This window comes from Ceratosolen solmsi, unplaced genomic scaffold (genome assembly GCF_000503995.2).
Source record: "Ceratosolen solmsi marchali unplaced genomic scaffold, CerSol_1.0 scaffold56, whole genome shotgun sequence".
In the NCBI taxonomy this organism is placed as follows: Eukaryota; Metazoa; Arthropoda; class Insecta; order Hymenoptera; family Agaonidae; genus Ceratosolen; species Ceratosolen solmsi.
The window spans coordinates 306,613-329,513 of NW_011948425.1; the positions used below are offsets into that span (position 1 = coordinate 306,613).

General features: G+C 26.1%; 1 protein-coding gene across 1 annotated transcript; it reads right to left on the reverse strand.

Annotated features, from left to right (window-relative positions):
- Positions 1-7,436: 7,436 nt before the first annotated feature.
- LOC105362767 (omega-conotoxin-like protein 1) lies at positions 7,437-10,176 on the reverse strand. The gene is made up of 3 exons (XM_011500253.1): positions 10,047-10,176; positions 8,759-8,869; positions 7,437-7,673 (listed from the first exon to the last, which is right to left on the reverse strand). The coding sequence occupies exons 2-3, from the start codon at positions 8,852-8,854 to the stop codon at positions 7,533-7,535; spliced, it is 237 nt and encodes a 78-aa protein (XP_011498555.1). The 5' UTR covers positions 8,855-8,869; positions 10,047-10,176; the 3' UTR covers positions 7,437-7,532.
- Positions 10,177-22,901: the final 12,725 nt, after the last annotated feature.

Here is a 22,901-nt window from a genome sequence, read left to right on the forward strand (position 1 = left end):
ACATTAGATAACATCATCGCGTGACCTAACTTGAAATGGCCACGGCACTAGTAATAATGGTTGTATGATTGTATTAGTAATAGTTTATCTCTCTCTCTCTCTCTCTCTCTCTCTCTCTCTCTCTATCTGTGTCGGTTTATTTATATATCTATCTGTCTACCTGTCTATCTCTTTCTATCTTTCACTGTATATTTCCCTTTCTCCCAGCACACGAGTCATTCTCTACCAACTCAAGTAACTCGATATTTGCATTGTCAGACATACGGGAGAGAACGAGAGATATCAAACAACCCCTTCTATATTTCTCTCTCATATTAGAATGCGGTCCAGTTCTCTCTTGTTGTACTCTTGATTCTGTCTTGGTGTCCTAGCAAGCAAAGGTACTGCCCTTTCTTGAAATAAATCCTCGAATTCTTTTGTTCTCTTGATACTTTATGTGATGTGTTCACTTGGTGCTTGATGTTTATCACTCTCTCTCTCTCTCTCTCTCTCTCTCTCTCTCCCCACTCTCTCTCCCTCTATCGTACACACATAAGCATGCTCTTTTATATTTATTAAGATGTAACATCGAATTACTTAAAAAATTGTATTTAAGTTAATACAATTTATATAAGATTTTCATATAAAATTAGATTACTTAATATCAATCATTTTTCTCTTTCATAGACGGATTTTGAATTCAATTTTTTCGTTTGTCAGTTATTTTTATTTAAACAAAAAGTCTCTTCATTAGAGAAAAATATAATTCTATTTATGTGTAGGTTATTTTTGAAGCTCCAAGCACCAAAAAGTACGAATATCAATTTAACATAGTAAATATTATTTTTGAAAAGGGAGTAATAGACAATAGGTATATAAAAATGACTCTAAATTCAATAAAAAAAAAAAAAAAAAAAAAAAAAAAAAATATGAAACAGTCGAACAGTTCAACATATAAGATATATAAAAATAGATAATATCATTTTTTAAAAACTTTTGGGCATCGCTCTATTGTCAGTATTATCCGAACTGAAGATTAATAATTTCATATAATAAGATTTTATCTGTTATGTTCATTACTTGATCATAATGTATTAACTTAGATTAATAATCAAAAAATTATAATAAATCTATATACATTAATATATTGCAATGGCTTATACGAATTTATTTAATATTTGCAATTTTGTTTATAAATAATTAGATTGAAGATTGTTAAAAAAAAATTTCGTCTATTTTATAGAAATTGAGGAAATTAAAATTATTATTTAGAATAAACTTAATTACTTAACTTTTGATAAAAATCATTAATAGGGACTCAAAAATAATTTTGTATTCATGTCATACATTTTGAAATTATGACTCTATTTAGAATACATATGATATTGTTAATAAATATTAGTGAGATTATTCAGGAGAAGATGGAATTAATGAAATTAATGAAAAATGACAAAATGATAAACATGCGATATAAAAATATTACATTTTTCGGTTTTCTTTTCGATTTTCGTATTATAAAAATAAAGAGAAAAAAAACTTGAATATTTTATTGTAGTCTCTAGGAAAAATAGTTATATGTGACAAAATTAAAAAGAAATTTACATCTTTTGACTTCAAAGCCGTTTTTTAGAAACAATTTTGGGTGTAAGAACAATTCAATGATAAAGTTAATGCATTTTCACAATACCTTTTATAACATACAAATTTCTTTTCAATAATGGACTAAAATAAAAAAAAAAAAAAACATTAACTTTCAATATCCTTTAAGCTTCATTTTAGTTTAACATTGAATTTTAAAAATAACTTGAATTTCAAATTCATTAATCTATCCTCGAAGAGATATGTTTAAAATATATTTAAAAACTTTCATATAAAAATAAAATTTTGTCTGGTTAAATTAATATTAATAGTAATCATATATATATATATACATTAAATTTGTAAGTAAAAGATATTTAGTAAGTAAAAGTGAAGTGCTAAACACTTTATTATACATATATATTTGTATATGTACATATACATATTTATACGTGATTGAATAATAATAATATATATATATGTGTTTATATATGCATGTATATGGGTATGCCGGAGTTTTGTGAGATACATGGAGTGAGAGAGAGAGAGAGAGAGATTGAGTGAGTGTATGTACAAACATAATCAGTATGTATATGTATAATAAGATATTTACATTGTATCAATAGATTTCGTTTCATAAAATTCCAATAAGAAATTCATATATAGAAATACAAATTCACAAAGTCCAAGAAAATCGAAGATCCACACGAACGATTTCTAAAAAAAACCATGAGATTCATATGGCTTATGTCATCTGCCCATCCTTTCCAAAAAAGAAGAGAAAAAAAAGGGGGAATAAAAAAAAAGGAAAACATCATTTTCCAGCTTGGCAAAACGTCGTGCGCATAATTGCTTTTAGAGAAGGATTGAAGTAGGCATTGGATGACCTCATAAACGAGCTGCCACGACTCCCTATTCTATCTCTCTCTCTCTCTCTCTCTCTGAGTCGCTTTTCAAAGGTCGAGCGAACAAGCAGTCGTCAAGCAGTATCGGAGAGGGGCCAACTTTCGAGCGCTCCTTGTTTTGCCTCGCGTAACATATAACGTCACCCCCACCGAGATTTTTTTCCACCGCAGAGGCGGAAGCGAGATTTTCGGCAACGAGCTAGTCGCAAACAACAGCGTGTTCTCTCTCTCTCCTTCTTTTCCGCTCTCAGATTTTAGCTTCTCTTCATTTTTCACAGTCTCACTTTGTTTTGCTACACACGGAATGAGCGGAATGGAGAGAAAGAGCGCGCGCGAGATATAGGTGATGGCTGGATGAGGTTGGGCACAGGGTAGGGGAGGGAAGAAGAAGAGCCTATTTTTACTACCCTGCAGGCCTCAGCACATTGCTGTGTATCCTGCGGCTTACTACATAGATAGTGTTTTCATATTGGCAGCATTTACCACCAGCGAGAACGCCTGCGTTTTTTTTCTTTTTTTTTCGTCGTGGTTGAGTGTCGCGCAGCCTCGCTTCATATCGCTGGCTCGAGGATCACGAAAAAGCGACTTCTTCGCGGGCATTTAAGAGCCGAGGGATGGAAGCAGTTAGCGAGGAGAAAATCATCATCCCCTTCGACGACCGGGGCTTTAAAGGAAGCTCGTAAGTACGACACTCGAGTGCTGTACACAGAGGAGACCCGACGCCCGGGAGTCAGAGGCCTTGATTGAGAGAACAGCCAAAATACTTGGATTACTACTACTACTACTACTACGCCCGAGATTCTCCGGCCACTTCCCCGAGGCTCTTCAATATCTCTTCAATATCCGCGCCTCTGAGCTCCGACAATGGAAACGCCGAGTTGCGTTTAACGCCTTGATTAAAAAGGACGGGACAAGGTGTAGAAAGAACGTGAAGAGAGATTAAGACGGCGATTTTCCCTTACTTCGCTGCTCATTTGGACCTTGTAATCTGTCTTTTCTGGCAGCGGATTTATTCGCTCTACTACTACATCCTTCGTACGTACACACTCGTCCCAGACTATTAGTCACGCTATTTACGAATTGTTTTTTCAACAGCCATAATTGCCATTTATCGGGCGCAACTTATCTGTCCTCGTCTCCATAAAAGATTTATCGTAATTGGTAATTAATTATCCAATACACCTCAGCTTCTTCTCTACTCATTATTTCTCAATATTTGTCGATATAATTCAAAAACATTGCTTTATTGGCATTAAGAAGATTAATTTCTCCATACACGAACACATACGCATGTGTTTAAATATTTGCTTTTATTATTATATTTAATGATTGGACAACAACAACAGCAATAAATATATAAACATATAGAATTATATTAACGATAGCTGTATGAATTCTTTCGAAAATAAATAATTATAATGCACTTAAAATTAATTAATAACATAGTTACGATAAATAAAATGATTTCATATAATTATTATTCCTTTCCTTCTCATCATTTTGCCCAACACGAATAACAAATTCACCTTATAATCCAACGAATAGCATTGAACAATTGGCTCTTATTTCCTCCTTATAATAATCAAGAAAGGAAAAATAGAATCTAAAACAAAACGAAAGCGTAGGTCTATTTTTGCGCGCTAATGACGGAGAAATCCGAGTTTCAGAGTTTGAAGAGTAAGGAAGGCCAGTGTGAAAGAGTATAGAAATTGCGCTGCATTTCTATATAAGACTAATGAATGAGAGGAGGGGAAAAAAACGGCAATGACCAAGGGCAACGACAACGGTCAAAAGTCCAGGAGAAAAAGACAAGATCGATGTCCCAGGAGTGGCTTAACTTTAAGTCGGTATTAATGAAATGGAAAAAGGAAAATGAGACGGAAAGTAAAGGAGAAATCCGTTGCTCTCATATATCTAACGGAAGAAGCTTTTAGTCTTTGTTTGCCTCAAAGTCAAGCTACTTTTCCACTTTGAAAAGACTTCCGCTTGGTCGGCACTAATTTGCTCCGCGAGCGTACGTGTGTGCACACAGATGCATATCACAAGAGTTGCATACGAAGTAGGATAGAACGGAGCAAAAGCTACAACTACACGATTAGTGGAGAAAATTTCAATCCTCTCGGCACTTGAGTCCTAGTAGTTTCCTTATTCTAATACCTTCACCTCTAAATTTTCTGGATTTTTAATTAAATGGTATTGAAATAAAGCTATCAAAAGGAATATCTTCTCGTTCAAGGACTCATGACTAGTCCTCTGCATATTGAAATATTATTTCATTTGCGAGCTTCTCGTGTCTATCACTACTTATATTTTATCTTACTTTTATATTCCTTATAGCTCACGTTATTATTGAATAAGATAAAAAAAATATATATCAACTGTCTGTTTAATATTTTCTCAGCAAATTCATAATGAATATAAAGAGGAAATTTGAAAAATTATCTTCAATTCTGGATTAGTTATTTTGTTTGGTTACTGTACTTATAAACAAATTTTAAAGCACTGCTTTTCGATAATTTAAAAATAAATTAAAGGAAACGCCAAACTGAAATTATAAAGAAGAATTATGTTTACACATATTCAAACGTGCACACACGCGTATATATATATATATATATATATATATATATATATATATTGCAATTAATCAATTTACAACTTTAAAAATCATTTAAAAAATTAAATTATACCTCATTAATATCATAAATTAATATCATATTTATTATTACGTATAATAACAACATTTATATACCGTATGGGTATTTTCAAGATATATTATGTAAAGATACTTTAAACTTATATAGATAAAGAAAGTCATGAGTAAATATTAATAAAATCAACAGACATGCTTTATATTTATTAAAGGTTATTACTAATTTTTTATATGGTTTTATTAGTTTTTATGAATTATCATTGCGAGCTCAAGAATATTATATGTTTACTTAACTGAAGTATTTATCCAAATATTGTTATATTTACCATATAAAGTCTTATAACAATATATATTTCCTTATTATTCCACTTACCGGTACAAGCATTAATGTTTATATACTCGTATACATATATAAGGTAGTAACGAGAGGTAATAATGTAAATATTTTGAACGATAAAGTTTTACTTTCACAAATATTAAAAATTTTTTAAATATTAAAAAAAAAACATCAACTTAATTTCTATACTTAAAAATACTAGACTTTTCCTGTTCAAGTTTTACTAAGTCAGTTGAATGGGTTTACACGTAAAAGTAAAATTTTACTGCACTGTAACGTAAATCCTTTACTTTTTCATGACATACGTAAAAGTCATAGAGTATAATAAAATTATCTTGTTAAATAAATCAATTCTCCCTAGTACAATATAGTATTTTGGATTAATGCTAGGAAAGTACTATAATACTATAATAATACTAAAATTTAGGCTTTTAGAAAATCAACTGTAAAATATTCTAATTTATTTGTCAATAGAAATCTATTAAAGATATTAGATTAAGATTAGAATTATTAAATGAGGATGTAGCAAGTCCTTTGCTTATTTTACAGAATATGAAAGTAAATGTGTATACTCATGGGTGAAAGTAGTTTAAATTATTTAAGTTTTATAGGCTTCAAAGTACAAGCATACATCATTAACAATTATTGTGCGCAAACTATACACGATATAATAAATACAATAACATGTAACTTTAAACATTAAATTAATCATAATATGAATCTCATTTATTATTTTTTTATTTTTTTATTTATTTATTTTTTTTTTTTTTTCAAATAGAAAAATAAACGAAATATTAAGAATATCTTATTGATATTTCATAGTTTTTGGGAAATATCATATTTGCATAGATATTCATAAACTCAAATATTATGTATCATTTATAAATATTGTACTTCAAAATTTTTTATTCTAATAAACAAAATTCATTTTAAATAATCAAATTAGCATCCATATTCTGTTTTATTTGCTTATGAAGAGAAAGAAATTGTCAAAAATATTACAAAACTTTTGTCCTTAGATGACATAAGTCAATCGTTGAGCGAATCTTTTATTTTTGCATTCGAATGAAGAGACAATTTTCATTATAAGGAATTTGTTATTAATATTCTTCGATATAAGTACCGTTTATAAATTACTACAAAATTGAAAATTTAACATAAATTTAATATTCCAATATTCGTGTATTTGAAATACGTGTCAAAAAGAAATCATTTTGAATGTGTTTATAAACGCAAAATCTAATTAGTAATTTTTTGACTAATGGTATTATGTATAACAATATGGAGCGTATTTTTGCAAATTTTCAAATTTATTTATTATAAGAGACACAGTTAACAAGAAACTTGTCAATTTCTGTATAATATTACTCATGTTGTAAAAATGTTACTAAAATATATTATTTATCAATATTTACTTATACATCTTTATAAAAAGTAAAGTGTTTTATAATTCATTACATACTAAATATTATAATACAAATAACTACGTCGCTTCATAGTTTTGAAATATATATATAATTATATATATATATATATATATATATATATACACATAAAATGAATTTGAGAAGAAATTAATTTCTTATTAATTGGTAATTTTGTGAGCATAAATTGTTGTTACTTAGCTTTATTCATTATTAAGTTAAGTCCGAATAAGTTATATACCAAAAATTTACAAATATTAAGTTTCTAAATTGTTGCAGTTTATACTGAAAGCACCTAAAAACTTGTGTTCCGTAATAATTTGCAAAAGAAAAAAGCAATAATCGGCAATGTATTTTATTTCATCGGAGTTATTTTTACAAGATTATTTGAAAAATAATGCATATTTAAAACTAAAATTTCGTCATTTATGTCAAATTTGAATAAAGTACCCACATTAACATACATATACATAAATACGCACACTCATTATATAGGTAGAAAAAAAAAATTAATTTATTAGTCCGTTAAATTAGTCAATTTTATAAAAATAATTTGAAAATAAAATTACGGCAATCATATAATATTTTCATAATAAATAAAATGAATCCAGGTTTTCCTGATTAAGTGTTGTTTCATAATCGATTACTTTCCATCATTATTGATCTGGTCCTTGACGTCCAAGAATTTTCGCTCGTGCAGCCCACAATTCCGCTTCGCTAATATGAATTTGACATCTGCGGGCACGTATATTGCAAATCATTGGCGAACCCGAACAACAATCACTTTTTGATACGCACTAAAAAATATATTCAAAATAAGAAGAAGAAATTAATTTTTTATGATATTTTATATTAATAACGATATTATTATAGAAATATAAGTAGAAAATACATTATGTTGCACTATAGTTAATTATTTCATTATACAGCGTGGAACATTACAATAAATAATCATAATTTAATTCTTCTACGTTAATAGTAATTTTTATAAATCTTGATGGATCGTCGATATATAAAAGACAGTGATAAAAAAATTCATTAAAAGTGGCACATAAGATAAATTATGTCTTATTTGAAGGGCAATAGAAGTAGCATTTAACATTAATTAATTATAACAACGAAATTAAATAATATAATAATGACATAATTAAAATGTAATGTAATATTATAATAAAATTTAATATTTCATATATACATCGAGATTGTAATGATAATAATTTATTTTTATTTATATAAAGAATTTATAATAAACTTTTCAAAATCATGCTGAAATGAAATGAAATATCAAAAAATTTTCTAAATTATCTCTGACACGAAATTATTTCTCTATACTTGACTAAGCGATAATATTATTTATATTTATTGTTACGTCACATTCAAGAATTTATAAGTAATATCTCAATACTTTGCATAATGTCAATTATGACTATTAGCAGAATTTGTCACGATTTTGCAGTTTTCCGTAAATATTTAACTTATATATTTATCAGAATAAAGGTGTAAATATGGGGTATTACGGTATTTATTCAATAGCCATGATTAGTCTTTTAAGCTCTAGATAATCTATAACCAAACAGATTATTTCATTTGAAATATTCCATGTTTCCTGTTTTTATTTATCGATCGCTGATACAGATATTGAAAAGAGAAACTTGTTTTGTAAACAAAAAATCAATCACGTGGCCGAGATTATTAATTTTTTTCTTCCTATTTACAAGCGATATCTCAATATTAATGTATTAGCTAATGAAAAACACGACGACTTGCTCAGGCTACTGGATAAACAATTGCAAATACGTAAATCCATAGTATTCAATTTTATCAAGTTGACATGTCAGAGTTCAAAGAATTTTTAATGTCCACAATAAAATCAATTACTTACAGGGTCACCATGCCTACCACATGTACTTTTACTTTCGGCTGATATTAGAGTCGAAGCCAGTAAAACAATCAGCGCGATCAGCATGAATCTCGACATTCTGCTTAATATATCCTATTAAAAGAAAGAAATTATATTTATATATTCAACAACTGAGAGAGCTATACCGCTTTTGGCATTATCGATAAGAGAGAATATTTTTCTAGGCCGACGTTGGATGCTATTTAAAATTTTGCTGATTTTTCTTAAGTCCCTTAAACTTCCATTTTTGTATATTTTAGATTGTCAATATTTATAAGGAAACACTTAAATTTTTTATTTTATTTCTCTCTATCTCGCTTTTAGATTTTTATAAAAAGTCATTACTGAAAATTAACTAAATAATATCATATCCTTTCCATTATACGTATATAATAATGTGTGAAATTTTCATTGCAAGTTTTCTTATTAAAAAAAAAAAAAAAAAAAAAAAAAAAAATTTTTTTAAAAAGTATATGTTGTTATATTATTGTATAGAAATATATTAAAATAAATTAGTTTTTAATCGCACATTATCAAAAGAAAAATCTAGTATAATACTAATTTCGAGCAAAAACAATTTTATACGTGTTTTTTTCCTTTGACAATTAAGTCACACGTACACGATTGTATGGGAATGTAGTGGTGTTTTTATACAAGCTAACCGATTGTTTGAAACAAAAGATGGGAATTTTACATTTGAATTAGCATCGACCATGATCATCTAAAGTGATATAAGGTAAGTGAAAATAGACGGGACAATCCATGCGACTAAAGCCTTTACCTAAACTAGGAAGCGAGAGGTACAAGTGTGCAAATGTATATGAGTCAGAAATGTGACTGACTCATGAGGTCGTATTGTCTTAAAGGTAAAACTTTGTATTCTCGAGCCTATACTTTTTTTCTTCAAAATCTACAATAATTGATCGTTTATTCCGAATAGGCAGATTCTTACGAATTACGATTCACCGTGTATAATAAAATTTTACGAAAAATATTTTAATTATACAAATACACGTATATGTATAAAGTAGCACTTGTTGCTTGATCGGTAATCCACTCTTTAATAACTTTCTCTATCGTGAAAATGCATCGTAAAAGTAATAAAAAAGAATTAAAAAAATACACTGCCTATTCTATAATATTTAATAATCGAAAATCTAATTGAAAATCCGCGTTAATAAAGCTCCTTAATAACGAACGATATCCTTAACCAAAATTACATTGGACTTCTTATTAAAAAGATTTAATAGCTATAAAAATTTATGCTTACTTGCTTCTCGAATTCTTAAACTGCTTAAATGAGCTATTGAAATACAAACTCCTCAACAGTTTGTACTGGACTGAGAGCAGTGTTGCAAGTTTCCTTCTTATACAACCTTCACTCGAATCCCAGAGTTGACGCTCCATCACTAGTGTCCATAATCCAATTGATTCTCTGTTGTTATTACTAGATAAAGTGTAATCTCTCTTTCAATGCACATGTATTACGCACCGTTTTAATAAAATTCAGGTCTTACGAATTTCACCGCCCCCTTAACACTATTCGAATGAACATCGTTAGATATTTATAGGACTTTATTCATTTCTTTATTCTCTCTCTCTCTCTCTCTCTCTCTCTCTCTCTCCCTCTCTTCTCTCTTTTTTTGTATTATTAAAGGGAACAGTTGCTTAAACGATCTGCTTTTCTAGGAAATTTGCGATAGACAAATACGCAAATGCTCTTAAAGAATTATTAGTTTTCCTTTCGACGTAGATTTTATGTGTAATTAACGCGAATTACGTAACAGATTATTATTATTTATTTTTTTAATATGAAATCAGCTTTTATGACATAAACATAATTTCCATATTTTTCATAAACGTTATTGTTACAGATAATAATTAAATATATTTATTGCTTTAATTTTATTGAAATAAATACTTAATGCACTTACATAAATATTTTAAACTTTAAAGAAAATATTGATATTATAAGAATAGATATGGAGTATTTTATATTTTACTTAATATTTTAATTAATTAATTTTGACAGGTGCAATATGATTTTGCGTATATATATATATATATATATATATATATATATATATATAGGAATAAAAGAAGATTTTAGTTTATATAATACTACGATATTTAAATATTAATTTAAATAATTTAATTAATTTATAATTTATATCATTCACTGTTCATTGTATTCAAAAAAAAAAAAAAAACAGTCTATAATGTATACGTTTTTTAAATTTTATTTACATATGCATAATAAATACATATTCCTACATATTCGAAGATCTATATATGCATATATATGCACACGTATGCACAGATACGTATATATATCCAAACGCGCGCAACACATAGATAGAATCTAGCACGCACTCACACACGCACACATATCTATGTCATGATACCTATAAAAAGCTATATAAAATGACTTTAATTGTTTCGTTGGTTAGAGATTATACAGGCTTTGACTCACAATTTTTTGAGATTATAAAACCATAGAGATTTATATTTTTTCAGATATTTAAATGTATTACGTAACGTATTAATTATTTCCTATAGAATATTGTCAGTCGTAAATGGAAGCGAGCGAAGGAGGAAAAGGCCCGTGTCCGATTGGTCTTGTATCCTTTCCAGGAATCACCAGTCCACTGATTGGTACACATTTGTTTAAGTACGAAGAACATTGCAAATTGCGACAACAGTGTTCGTATACTAGACACTGGGAAATCAAAAATTAAGCGACATAATTCAAACTTGCACAACTTCTTACTGTCTGTATATCATATTTGCTTGTATACTTACGTATCCTAACCAAGGACTACATGCCTTTTCAGCCATCACAATAATTCTCGTAGAACATAAAATTATTAGTAATACGAAAATAGTCTGCGACATTGTTTATTCTCTTGTGAAATTGATGGAAGATCAGTTTACGCTTTAGGTTAACGAATTAATATGCTGCTACATTTAAACAAATGGAATATATAATTAATTAAACACTTGTATGCTGAATACTTGGATGAAATTTTTAACGTTGCACTATAAATAGAATTACAATATTTAATAATTAACTTTACGAAAATTAAAACTACGATCCTTTCGATATATTTGAAAGCAAACATCAATCGACACGAGAAATTCAATAAATCATGCGTTACAAACACGAGGAATTTCTAACGACAATTCTTATATTTAATATTCAATTGCTATCAAATACTTGAAATCTTTTAAACCAATGTTTAAATCAATGTAATTTTATTTACTATGCACAATTTATTTATTTATTTTTTTTATATATTTTTTATTCTTTATTTTTTAATTTTTATTTTTTTTTTTTTTTTTTTTTTTTTTTTTTTTGTATACATAATACCTCATGAAATTAATTACGGTATTATTTTTGCAAACACTGTCATTCTTACCGTATCTATTATTCGTAAAAGCAACTGTCTTTTGTGGTCACCGATACTTATACTGTTTACCACTTCAAGATATGATTCTAAGAAAAAAGAGGGGAGATACTATTCATATAGATAAGACAGGATAATCAAGCGCTTGTAAGCCATAGAGATATATGCGAGGTTAATGAGGTTAGACACAATGTCGAACATTACCAACGTTCTAATTTTATATTTTTCTTGTCACTGGGTTGTTAATCCGATCGAAAATAAGTTAATTGAATTAAAAGTAAATTAGACCCAAAGTATTCGTATATTTGATGATTGCAAAAGAAAACTTTTATAAGGGATATAATTAATTTTTATTTTTTTTTTCATTGTTATTACAACTAAGTAATATTGATTATATTAATTAATAATAGAAATCATATTTAATGTATAATTCTTATGATTTTCATTATGGGTAAAATATTCGTAAAAATCGGTAATTTAATTAGGATATTCTCTGATATTATTATCCCGATGAAAGAAAGAGGAATTGAGAGTTAGAAAGCATCATATAGCACGAGTGGAGTAAGTGCAAACTTAAATGAAACTTTAGTTGAATTTCATTCCAATTGTCAGACGTATAGATTTTTGTTTAATATTAATCTGGACCTGCTTGCTCAAAAAATACAAATGCTTATTTCATATTGTGATAGTCATCAAATTTCTATATCTAATATTATGTTAAAATACATAATTATTAATAAATCAAATTATTATTTATGTATAGTACACGTAGAGCATGAATTTTCAGATACAAAAGTAACTAAGTTATTTTATGAAAGTCGTCTTACATGTTATTGAGCTGATTGTCATACTACGTAATAAACTCTAATCATTCGAATTACAGTTAATTTGAAAATTTACATATTTCTCCATTGTTCCATTTAATTATACATATTATGTGATATCAAATGAAAAATATTAAACATTCGTTAAAACTCAAAATCTCAACGATATATAATTTTTTAATAAAATCATTAATATAATTTTTTTTCCACGAAATACGTTATCATACACACACACACACACACACACATATATATATATATATATATATATATATATAAATATAAATATAAATATTATGGGAATATAATAAACATAATAGTATCGTTCAATATAGGCTTATGAAATTAAAAAAATTTTCTCAAAATCTTTTTTGAATATTTCTCGTAAATATAATTTATTAATTATTGCAACTTGCAAATTAAAAATTTACAATTGTTATTAAAAAATGCACAATTATCCTCGTTTACTTATAATATAATTTATGAACTTTCATTTTATATTACTTCGTACGTGTTTAACTTCCACAATTACTTTCGTTTATAAAATAACGAATTAATTCCAATAACTTATAATTTTCTTATACATTAGTGCGTAAAATTTTTTTCGGTACATAAACTTTCGTTAACCCCTTTTTTTCGATAGATATATTAGGCTAATAAAAAAAAAGAAAAAAAAAAGGAATTATATAATGATATAAAATAGACTGAACCTAACTGAAATTAATGGTATTCTGAATAAAATTATTATATTCAAGTGTATTACATTTTGGCTGCACTATTTACATATTTATATGAGAATAAAGTTAATTTTCCAATTAAATGTAATTTTACTATAACTCAAAAATACAATAATCAACAAATTAATTGTTCTTTATAAATAATACATTATATCGTACAAAAATTTGACAAAATTTAGCCTCGTTATTTACTCATAAGCTGCCCACTCCAAGAAAAAATAGTGAATTGTATTTAATGGCTGAAGTTAGGTAAATATAAAATATAGGAATTACATTGAAGATCTCAGTATGTGTAATTTGAATAAAGTCTTATGCTAGTTTTCTAAAATATGTTATAAGGTATTGCTAAATTTATACAATTTAAACTATTATTATAAAATACAAAAGTATTATAATTTCTTGTTATTAAATATCAAAAAAAACTTCTGATCCTTTTTATTGCATTTTTTTTATTACAATCATGGAATATAATCAATATTTTTCAAGTACCAGAGTCAAGATTAAATACGAAATTATTGAAATGTATGAGATTTGATTTACATTACTCTATAAAATTTAATGACAATATTTAAGAAAAATTTTAATTATTTTAATTTCAATTGCAACGCCTTTACAAATTAAATGCTATTTATTCTATGAAATTGTCAAAAGGAAAAAAAAATATATATATATACATATAAACCGTAGCAGTTTATATAAATTAAATATACAAATAACTCGATAGATTCCATTTCAAATACTTATTGTACTATAATATTTGTTAATAAGCTTTAATTTACTTACAATATCTTTAAGATTTCTTGATTGTATCGACATTTTGTAATAAGTTTATGAATAATAATATAAAATTGACAAAGCACGTTAATATTTCTATTTCTTATTAATTCTTATTTATTATTAATATTTCGAATATTTAGTTATAGTTTAAAAAAAGAAAACCTGTAGATCCAGTTAATTAAACCAAATGCTAAAGTAATTAAATATAATTTTTATAATATTTAAATCTTAATTTTATATAAAATTTTTATACTTTAAAACCTTAATGTTGACTGAAGTAGTTTGCTCCGACTGTTGACTTCACTAAATGACTCACACATAATTTGAAAAGTAAGTATATGTAGTTACATTCGAATAAGTTTGACCTAATAAATTATTAGTTTTGTATTTTTTTAAACCCCCAACTAATTAGGCAAAAAATTAATATAAATTTTTGCCGTATATAATAATTATTTGAATATATAATAATAATATGATCGTCTGTATTTATAATGAATAAATTATATTAGAATTTTTTGTTAATTTTTATTTTCAATATACATCTATAAATATTTTGAATTAAAAGTCATCTTACACCTGTTGATCCTATTATCCTAAATAATTTGACTGAATTCTCTAAGAGCGTAAATACACCGATAAAACAGACAATAATTTTCGTCTTCTTATATTTATTTATAAAATTAGTAATGTGATTCAAGTAATGTGTCCACTGATATTACTGTTAAATCAATCTTATTTTCATTTGCCGAAAGTCATTATTATCTTTATTTATTGTTATTATAGTATTTTGTCAGAATTATATTTATATATCGATCAAATCATCCGTAGCAACTATTATATGTTTATTAGAAGAAACATTTGTATTATGAGATGGTAAATATTATAAACACATCCATGTTAACAGTTTTAATTTATGATAATGCAATTTCACTGTCGATTATTAACTAAAGCCAATATATTGAATAATAAATGAAAAATAATATTAGTTTGATAATATAATGATTGAGTCGATAATACAATGCACATGAGTAATCGGATATATTATGAAAGAATAAAAAATTTTAAATATTTAAATTTGATCATCCTATATTTATCATTTTTAGCATATTTCAGAAACTGAAATTTTCAATGTAGAACTTTTTTAATTACAAGCGATCCACTTACTAATATAAAACTTTCTATACGTCTCAAAAAAATATTAATTTATTTATAACGATTCTAGTGTAAATGTAGACTAATATTACCGATAATGAGAATATTATGTGTATTTATTAAATAAATAAGAATAGCCAGATATTAAAATTCAATGTATAGGTTTTAAATCTAAGTGTTTGTACATAGTTGAGGTCTTGTAATACAATTTTGTCTCGTAATCTTACGAGTTTTGTAAAATGTATGTTTGTGGATTTGGTTTTCCAATGCCTAAAAAATTACTGTCCTATGTAAATTCCACTAAAGCTCATGATTGACGTTGTTAGCTTATTCATTTATAATTTTTTGTTTTGTTTTTGCACTTGGCTTTCACGTTATAAAATGTCTTTCTCCTCATATAGATACAATTTCCACTAGAACAACTTCATTTTATTTATCTTGAGATTTTCGTTTTATCGCTAGGCCTTTGGAATATTTAGTCATTATTTATTTCTGATTGCAGTATAAGCAATTTAAATAAAATATTAACCTTATAAGTAATTAATATGTGAGAACATAATTAAAATTTCCAATTATGTGCAATAATTACAATACAATATATAGTATAAAATAACTTGTATTTTCCATGTTCTATAATCACTAATTGCTGTAATTAAATGCCGTATTTTCTAAAAAATATTTATCGTTAAATTTTTCATACATTAACTTTGACAACTGATGATTAAATTATGAAAAAAAAAGAAAAAAAAAAGATTAAATATATTAAATATAAAATAATTCAATACAAAATCTAATCATTAAGAAAAAATAGATTTAAAAAAATATAAAATTCAAAGTCCAATATAAAAACATGAGTACCTATCTGACAAATAAGACTATATTTCTCATTGATAAATATGAAGTTCTTTGACCCTTTTCTATATTAATAATTCTGATACAATAATAAAGAATTTTATAAATTTTCAAGGTTCAAAATTTTAATTAGATGATTTACATTTTTCCATTTAAATAGCAAGTTTAAATTATACTTTTCATATTATATTGCGAGTCTTACATAAAGTGTTATCAAAAGTCTATAAATAATGTACATAAATAATGTTTCATAATAAAGTATTTAATATAAAAGAAGATTTGGTGCGATTAAGCGTTATTTCACATATAATTTTACTTCTTAATGCGTTTGTTGTCAATTGTATTATCTATGTTCATAATAAAAACATGTGAATGCAATGAAATTTAAAGAAAAATTATAATTAATTTTATTTCATATACTTTATAAGAATAAAAAATTTATCAATTGTCTTTTTAATTAATGAGATGTGCAATAAATTTATTGAATCGAGAATAAAGAGTTATATAATTTATATTTCATCTTATTATAAAAACATTGTTGCAATAAAGAAAGACTTTTTTTTTTATCTTTAATATCATATTCAATATAATATTTGAATATAATTATGCTTAAAAAGTACATAAATTCTATCATGTATTATTTCAGTTGCTTAATCAAATCGGTTTGAGGTGTTTATTGCAAATTTTGCAAACATGTATGCGTACATAAAGAGGATACAAGTAGTATTATCGGTAAACTGAATTTGTGACGTTGTACTTGTTGGATTTTTGTCAAGATAAAATTTTTTGCATCTTGATTCTTGCTATTTTAAACGAAATAATATCAATCGTTTTAATATCATATAAAATTATTTTAATTTATAAATAATTACGAATTTCTAAACGAATATACATATATATATATATATATATATATATATATATATATATATATATATATTATATATAAACCAACAAATTTCATTATATTAAATTCAGTACATAAAGATTGCAAAGAAAAATTAATGTTATATTTCTGAATTTTCACAAATATTTATGAATAATAAACATATGTAAATATGTGTGCATATTAGAATTTATACATAAATTAAGTAACAATTTAAAAATAACATTAATATTTCTTCGTGGCCTCTCTATTTAATTAAAAATTTGATGAAACTTGAAGGTTCACAATCTGCCTAAATATGTCAGCTTAAATTATAATATTTATAAAATACATTAATATCAGCAAATATCGTTCTTGAATAATTTAATTATGCATTTAAAGTAAATAACAATTGATAGAAGAAATAATTAAAGAATGATTAAGTAAAATAGATAATACTGAAAAAATATTCTACAAATGTTTGTATTATAACAAAGTATATGTGTTTTTTTACTAAAAAGCAATAATGGATTTTAAATTTTTATTAAAACTAATTACTTATTAATTAAATGAAATCATAATTTTAATTAATAACTTTGAAATAATATAATTAATTATATAATAGAAAATGGGCTAAAGAGATGAAATACATAGTAAGGAAAATTAAGAAATAAATAATGGCAGTACTGTTCTCTATAATGATATACGGAAAAATATAAAACAAAAATATATAAAAGAAAAATAGAAAATTATTTTCTTACAACGATAATATTTAAGATAAAAATATTTATCTCTTTTTCTCGATAATCCATGTTAGTAAATAATAAAAGATAAGATAAAAACAAAAAGAACTAATTTAAAAAAAGTAGGTTTCCCCTGTTACGTCAGTAAGGTGAATGAATTTCAATTGTATAGAAAAAGTAATTTTGTATTATATTTCCCATTAATTCTCTTACATTCAAATTCTCATATCTGATATTATAATTATTTAATCATATTCTGGGGGTTTTTAATTCAATTATAAAGTCTTGTCGTCACTATAAAAGGCTTGCTTTATTCAATCTGATGGATCTAAATTACCATTAATAATCGTATCAAGCAGTCTGTGTGTGATAACTTAACCTTGTTCGTCGTTAGCAGCGAAAGTCTTATCACTTCATGATTGTAAACAATTTAGCAGGTTCTTCGATATTGGATATCTACATCGTCCAAAGTTCTCTTTCACTTTACAAATTGTACGATAATATATATTATTATAAATATTCATTGTAATTTATATTTATACATATGACATATCATGCTCCAGTCTTTTCTTCTTCTTCTTCTTCTTCTTTTTTTCTACCATTACGAATTTTTAGTTACAAATGCCAATGTTAAAATTACTATTGGTATGCATATTATCTGGTAAATAAATAGTAAATAAATTCATCAATAACATGGTCACATTTATCGCAGACCGTTTCTGAAAATTCTGTATTATTTTGTTTACAAATTATCTATTATTAATTAGGTTCTCGGGTAATCTCTTAGAATTAAAATTTACTTCGGAAAATTGACATAGAAATTCTTTAAAATGGGTCAAAGAGCTTATCGCATTATGAAATAAAATTACGGTCTTCGATATCTTTGATAGTCTTAAGTTACTTTGTACTGATATTACATTAAAAGTCATATTCAATTAACATTGTTGATTTTAAAATCTTTACCTCTTAATCTACTTAACATCGATTTTGTTTTTTTTTTTTTTGTTTTTTTTTTTTTTTTAAATCTTACTTAAGAAAATTATTACAAGAAATGCCAACTCTTAATATTTGTAAAGAGAAACATATATTTAGAGTTAAGATTATTTCTATTTTAAGAAATGAGCTGATATTTTTCTTATTCAAGTGAGATAAGAAAACTCAAATGAACAATGACAAATTATGACAATTTTCATATAGAAATCATTATTATTATAAATTAACACATTAAAATTTCACACATTTACTATCTACTTAAATTTATAACGAATTTATATCTATTGTTCTTTTATTATTTAACATATTATTCAATTTGACGATAAGTGATTTAATTATACTATATTACAATCGCAACATATTCCTACTTTACAATATTAATGTTATGATATTGTTTTTTTAATGCGTAATATTAAATAACCATTATTAATACTTGTTGCTTGTAATTTATTATTTGATATTTGCAAGTTTTACAGTAAATATTATATGTATGAAATATAAACTTTTTTTTTCATTAATTTGATTCAAAACCCGAACTAGAAAGTTCATTGGAAGGTCATAAAATTATACATGTGAATCTTGAAATTAATTAGTTAATAAGATCGAAGACATTATGATGCAACATAATTTTGCTTAATAATAATTCTTCTAATTCCGTAGATTTGATAAGTTATGGACAACGATTTCTTTTCTTTTTTTTTTTAATGTTTAATATTTTTTATTGATTTATTATGCATACTGGATTAGGAAATGGACGAAAATCGCTCCATAAACTTCGTAAGGCCGGATTTATTTGCGTAACAAATAATCATAATAAACTAATTGTCAAACGCGTACGTAAATTTACAAAAGTACTGGAAATTCATTAGCATTGGAATGTACATGAGCCAGTAGCGATCTCAGCCTTACGTTATTTAAATCCTTTCAACAAATGCTTAATCGTTGAGACGAGAAAGACAACGCCACTGTGTCCGATGAACTTTCGCATAAAACTGTCGACAGTGCGCATAAGCCACTGCGAAAAACCGATTCGCTAGATTCCCCATCGACCTTATGATTGTATTAAAAGTTTCTCGAGAGGCTGCAGCGTTGGGAGATTGACTCCCTCGATATTTTTCAGAAAAGCACGCCGAGTTGGTTTCATCGACCACAGCCAACGCAAAACTGGCCGCTTGACGTCAGAGATCCGTACGGTGGGATTAGCTTGGTGAATTATCCGTGAACAGCATTTTCCGGTGCACCGACGAGTCCGAATTAAAGTCAACGTCAGTTAAGTCGATTTACTGGCATCGAATGCGCAGGTGCACCGCGAAAAATCCGCCTGAGAATTTAGAGATTACCCACGGAGTGTCGACCGTTGGCCATTGCAAATTTACACCCTCCGGCTTTTCCAATAGACATATTATAAAAAAAGTCACGGTCATTTCGATTGGGAGATTGAGCCGACAGGCACTAGTCTGCGTTACAAAATTCATAAGATTTGCATGTTTAAGAAAAAAATTGCAAGTCAAATTGCATGTCACTCGGTATCATTATTCTTATGGTTTGGAATATCTCAGCCTAAAAAGATAACAGATTACTTTTAGATACGGACATTTGTTTCAGGCCATTGTTTGACAATTTATGCGATGTATAAAAAAACTTGGCAATGGAATGGAACTTTTAGCTATTTCGTGCGTGAATTTTTCAATTCTTTAAATCTCTAGCAAGAAACAATCACACGGAGGTTTTTAAATTTACAAGAATTTTACATTAATTGTCCGTAGAATAAAAAATCATTAACTGCTTATTGATGATAGAAAAATGATATTAAACAATATATTACGTGATTTACGAAATGAGAAATTATCTCGGAATCCATTAAAATAATGCAGGTCATGTTGCATTACTCTTTGGTATCGTTCTTTAGTACTCCCTAGATCCTCGTCAAATTTGTATTACGCAAGGCTATTATTATCATTGTTAGCTATAAATAGTTCATTATATTGGGAAACGACACGTTCTCGTTAAAGGATAACGACGAAGAAATAAATTAAAGTTCAAGCTTACTTTACAGATTTTATGGGCAAAAATGCAATATTAAAAAGATTGATGAAAGTTGCAAAATAATGAAAAAGCAAGAGACGTAAATCGAAATACAAGTATACATAATTTGTTGTTTTTTTTTTTATTGAAATATGCAATAGAGTTTCGAGTCATTTAAATTGTTAATGGTCATATTGTCATTTGACTTTTTAAAGTGAAGTCACTTATGGGACCGAAAATCAAATATCTTTGATTTCTATTTTAAGATCAGCGAGAAAACCATTCACATTTAAAGTTATTGATCCCATACATATATATATATATTTTTTTTTTTTTTTTTTTTTGAAAATTAAGCGAAGAAAAAATTTTTTAATCTTCTTGGAATTTTCAATTTTAATTTAAGATTTGCTTTCGGATAGTGCGCATTAAGTCGAAAGACTTTGATTAATAATGCGGGTAATTAGATAACACATACCGGTGGAATAAAAAAAAAATCTTTATGTATAAGGTAATTATCGATTTTTATATTTACACAATTCTTTATGTATTTACAATGATTCGTTAATATTGCAAAATTTTTATAAAAATCATATTATTTAAATTATCAGGTTTATTTAAAATCATGTGAATAGAACAATTGTAAGCGTAATTCGCTATCAAACTTTTAACTTTCGGTACAACCTTTTTTTTACAATATAATAGCAAATAAAATATCAAAACAATGTTTATTCATTCGTGGACAAAGCTTTTATAATTATGCCGAATCATATAAAAAAAAAAAAATAATAAAATACGGATATCAATACGTTCATAAGTTTTTATAAGCTTTAGAAATAATATTGCATAAACATAATTAAAACTGTCGGTAATTATTCGACTTATTGCTTTAAATTTATAATTGCAAATTTAGAGCAAAACAAAGCAAAAAAAGAAAAAAAAAACGTATGACACCTGCTATACGATTACGTCACGTTTTAGCTTGTTTTTTCTTTATAAAAATTATTTTCACAAATATTCAAATAAATGAGTTAGAAAAATTGTAGATTATTTTTACTTATAAATAATTATATACAATTGCCATTAGAAGTTCATTTGAAATGATCGATTATATTTTTGTCGTCACCTTTGATATGAAAATATTGGATTACTATTGTAATAGTAACAATCAAGCGTTTCATTGTTTTGATATAATTTTTATTGAAAAATTATACTTTAAATATAAAGCACAATACAGAATTCTATAGTTTTTTCATTTGATTATCGTGGGATTTTATTAATGTATATTTGATATTTAGGTAACATAATTGTTTTCATAAGCTGTCATAATGTAACAAGAAATATGCTCTTGTATGTCATGAAACTTCCCTACCAAGCAGGCAGATTGTAATTTCAAAAAAAAAAAAAAAAAAAAAAAAAACATAATTTTTTTTCTAATTATTACCGCGAATAAAGTATTATGTAGTTGTAATTAATTGAAATAATTCTTACGCGTTAACTAAAACAACAAAAATGGTGTAATTATTTTGCCTATATTTTATACAAACAAATCTAGGTAATATAATGGAAAAGAAATATTTTATCCCTTATAACAGAATATTTTATTTTATTTTATAATGATTTCGTTATTATAATGAATTATTGGAATTAAAAAGAATATAGTAATAAAAAGCCAGATGTTCGGGGGTGATATATATATATATATATATATATATATATATATATATATAGATATATATAAAGAGAGAGAGAC

Excerpts from the sequence above, each read along its gene's own strand:
- LOC105362767 (XM_011500253.1), bottom strand. The coding sequence starts at position 8,854 with ATGTCGAGATTCATGCTGATCGCGCTGATTGTTTTACTGGCTTCGACT. Across the intron at positions 7,674-8,758 it reads GTGGTAGGCATGGTGACCCT|TGCGTATCAAAAAGTGATTG; the intron begins GTAAGTAATTGA and ends TATATTTTTTAG.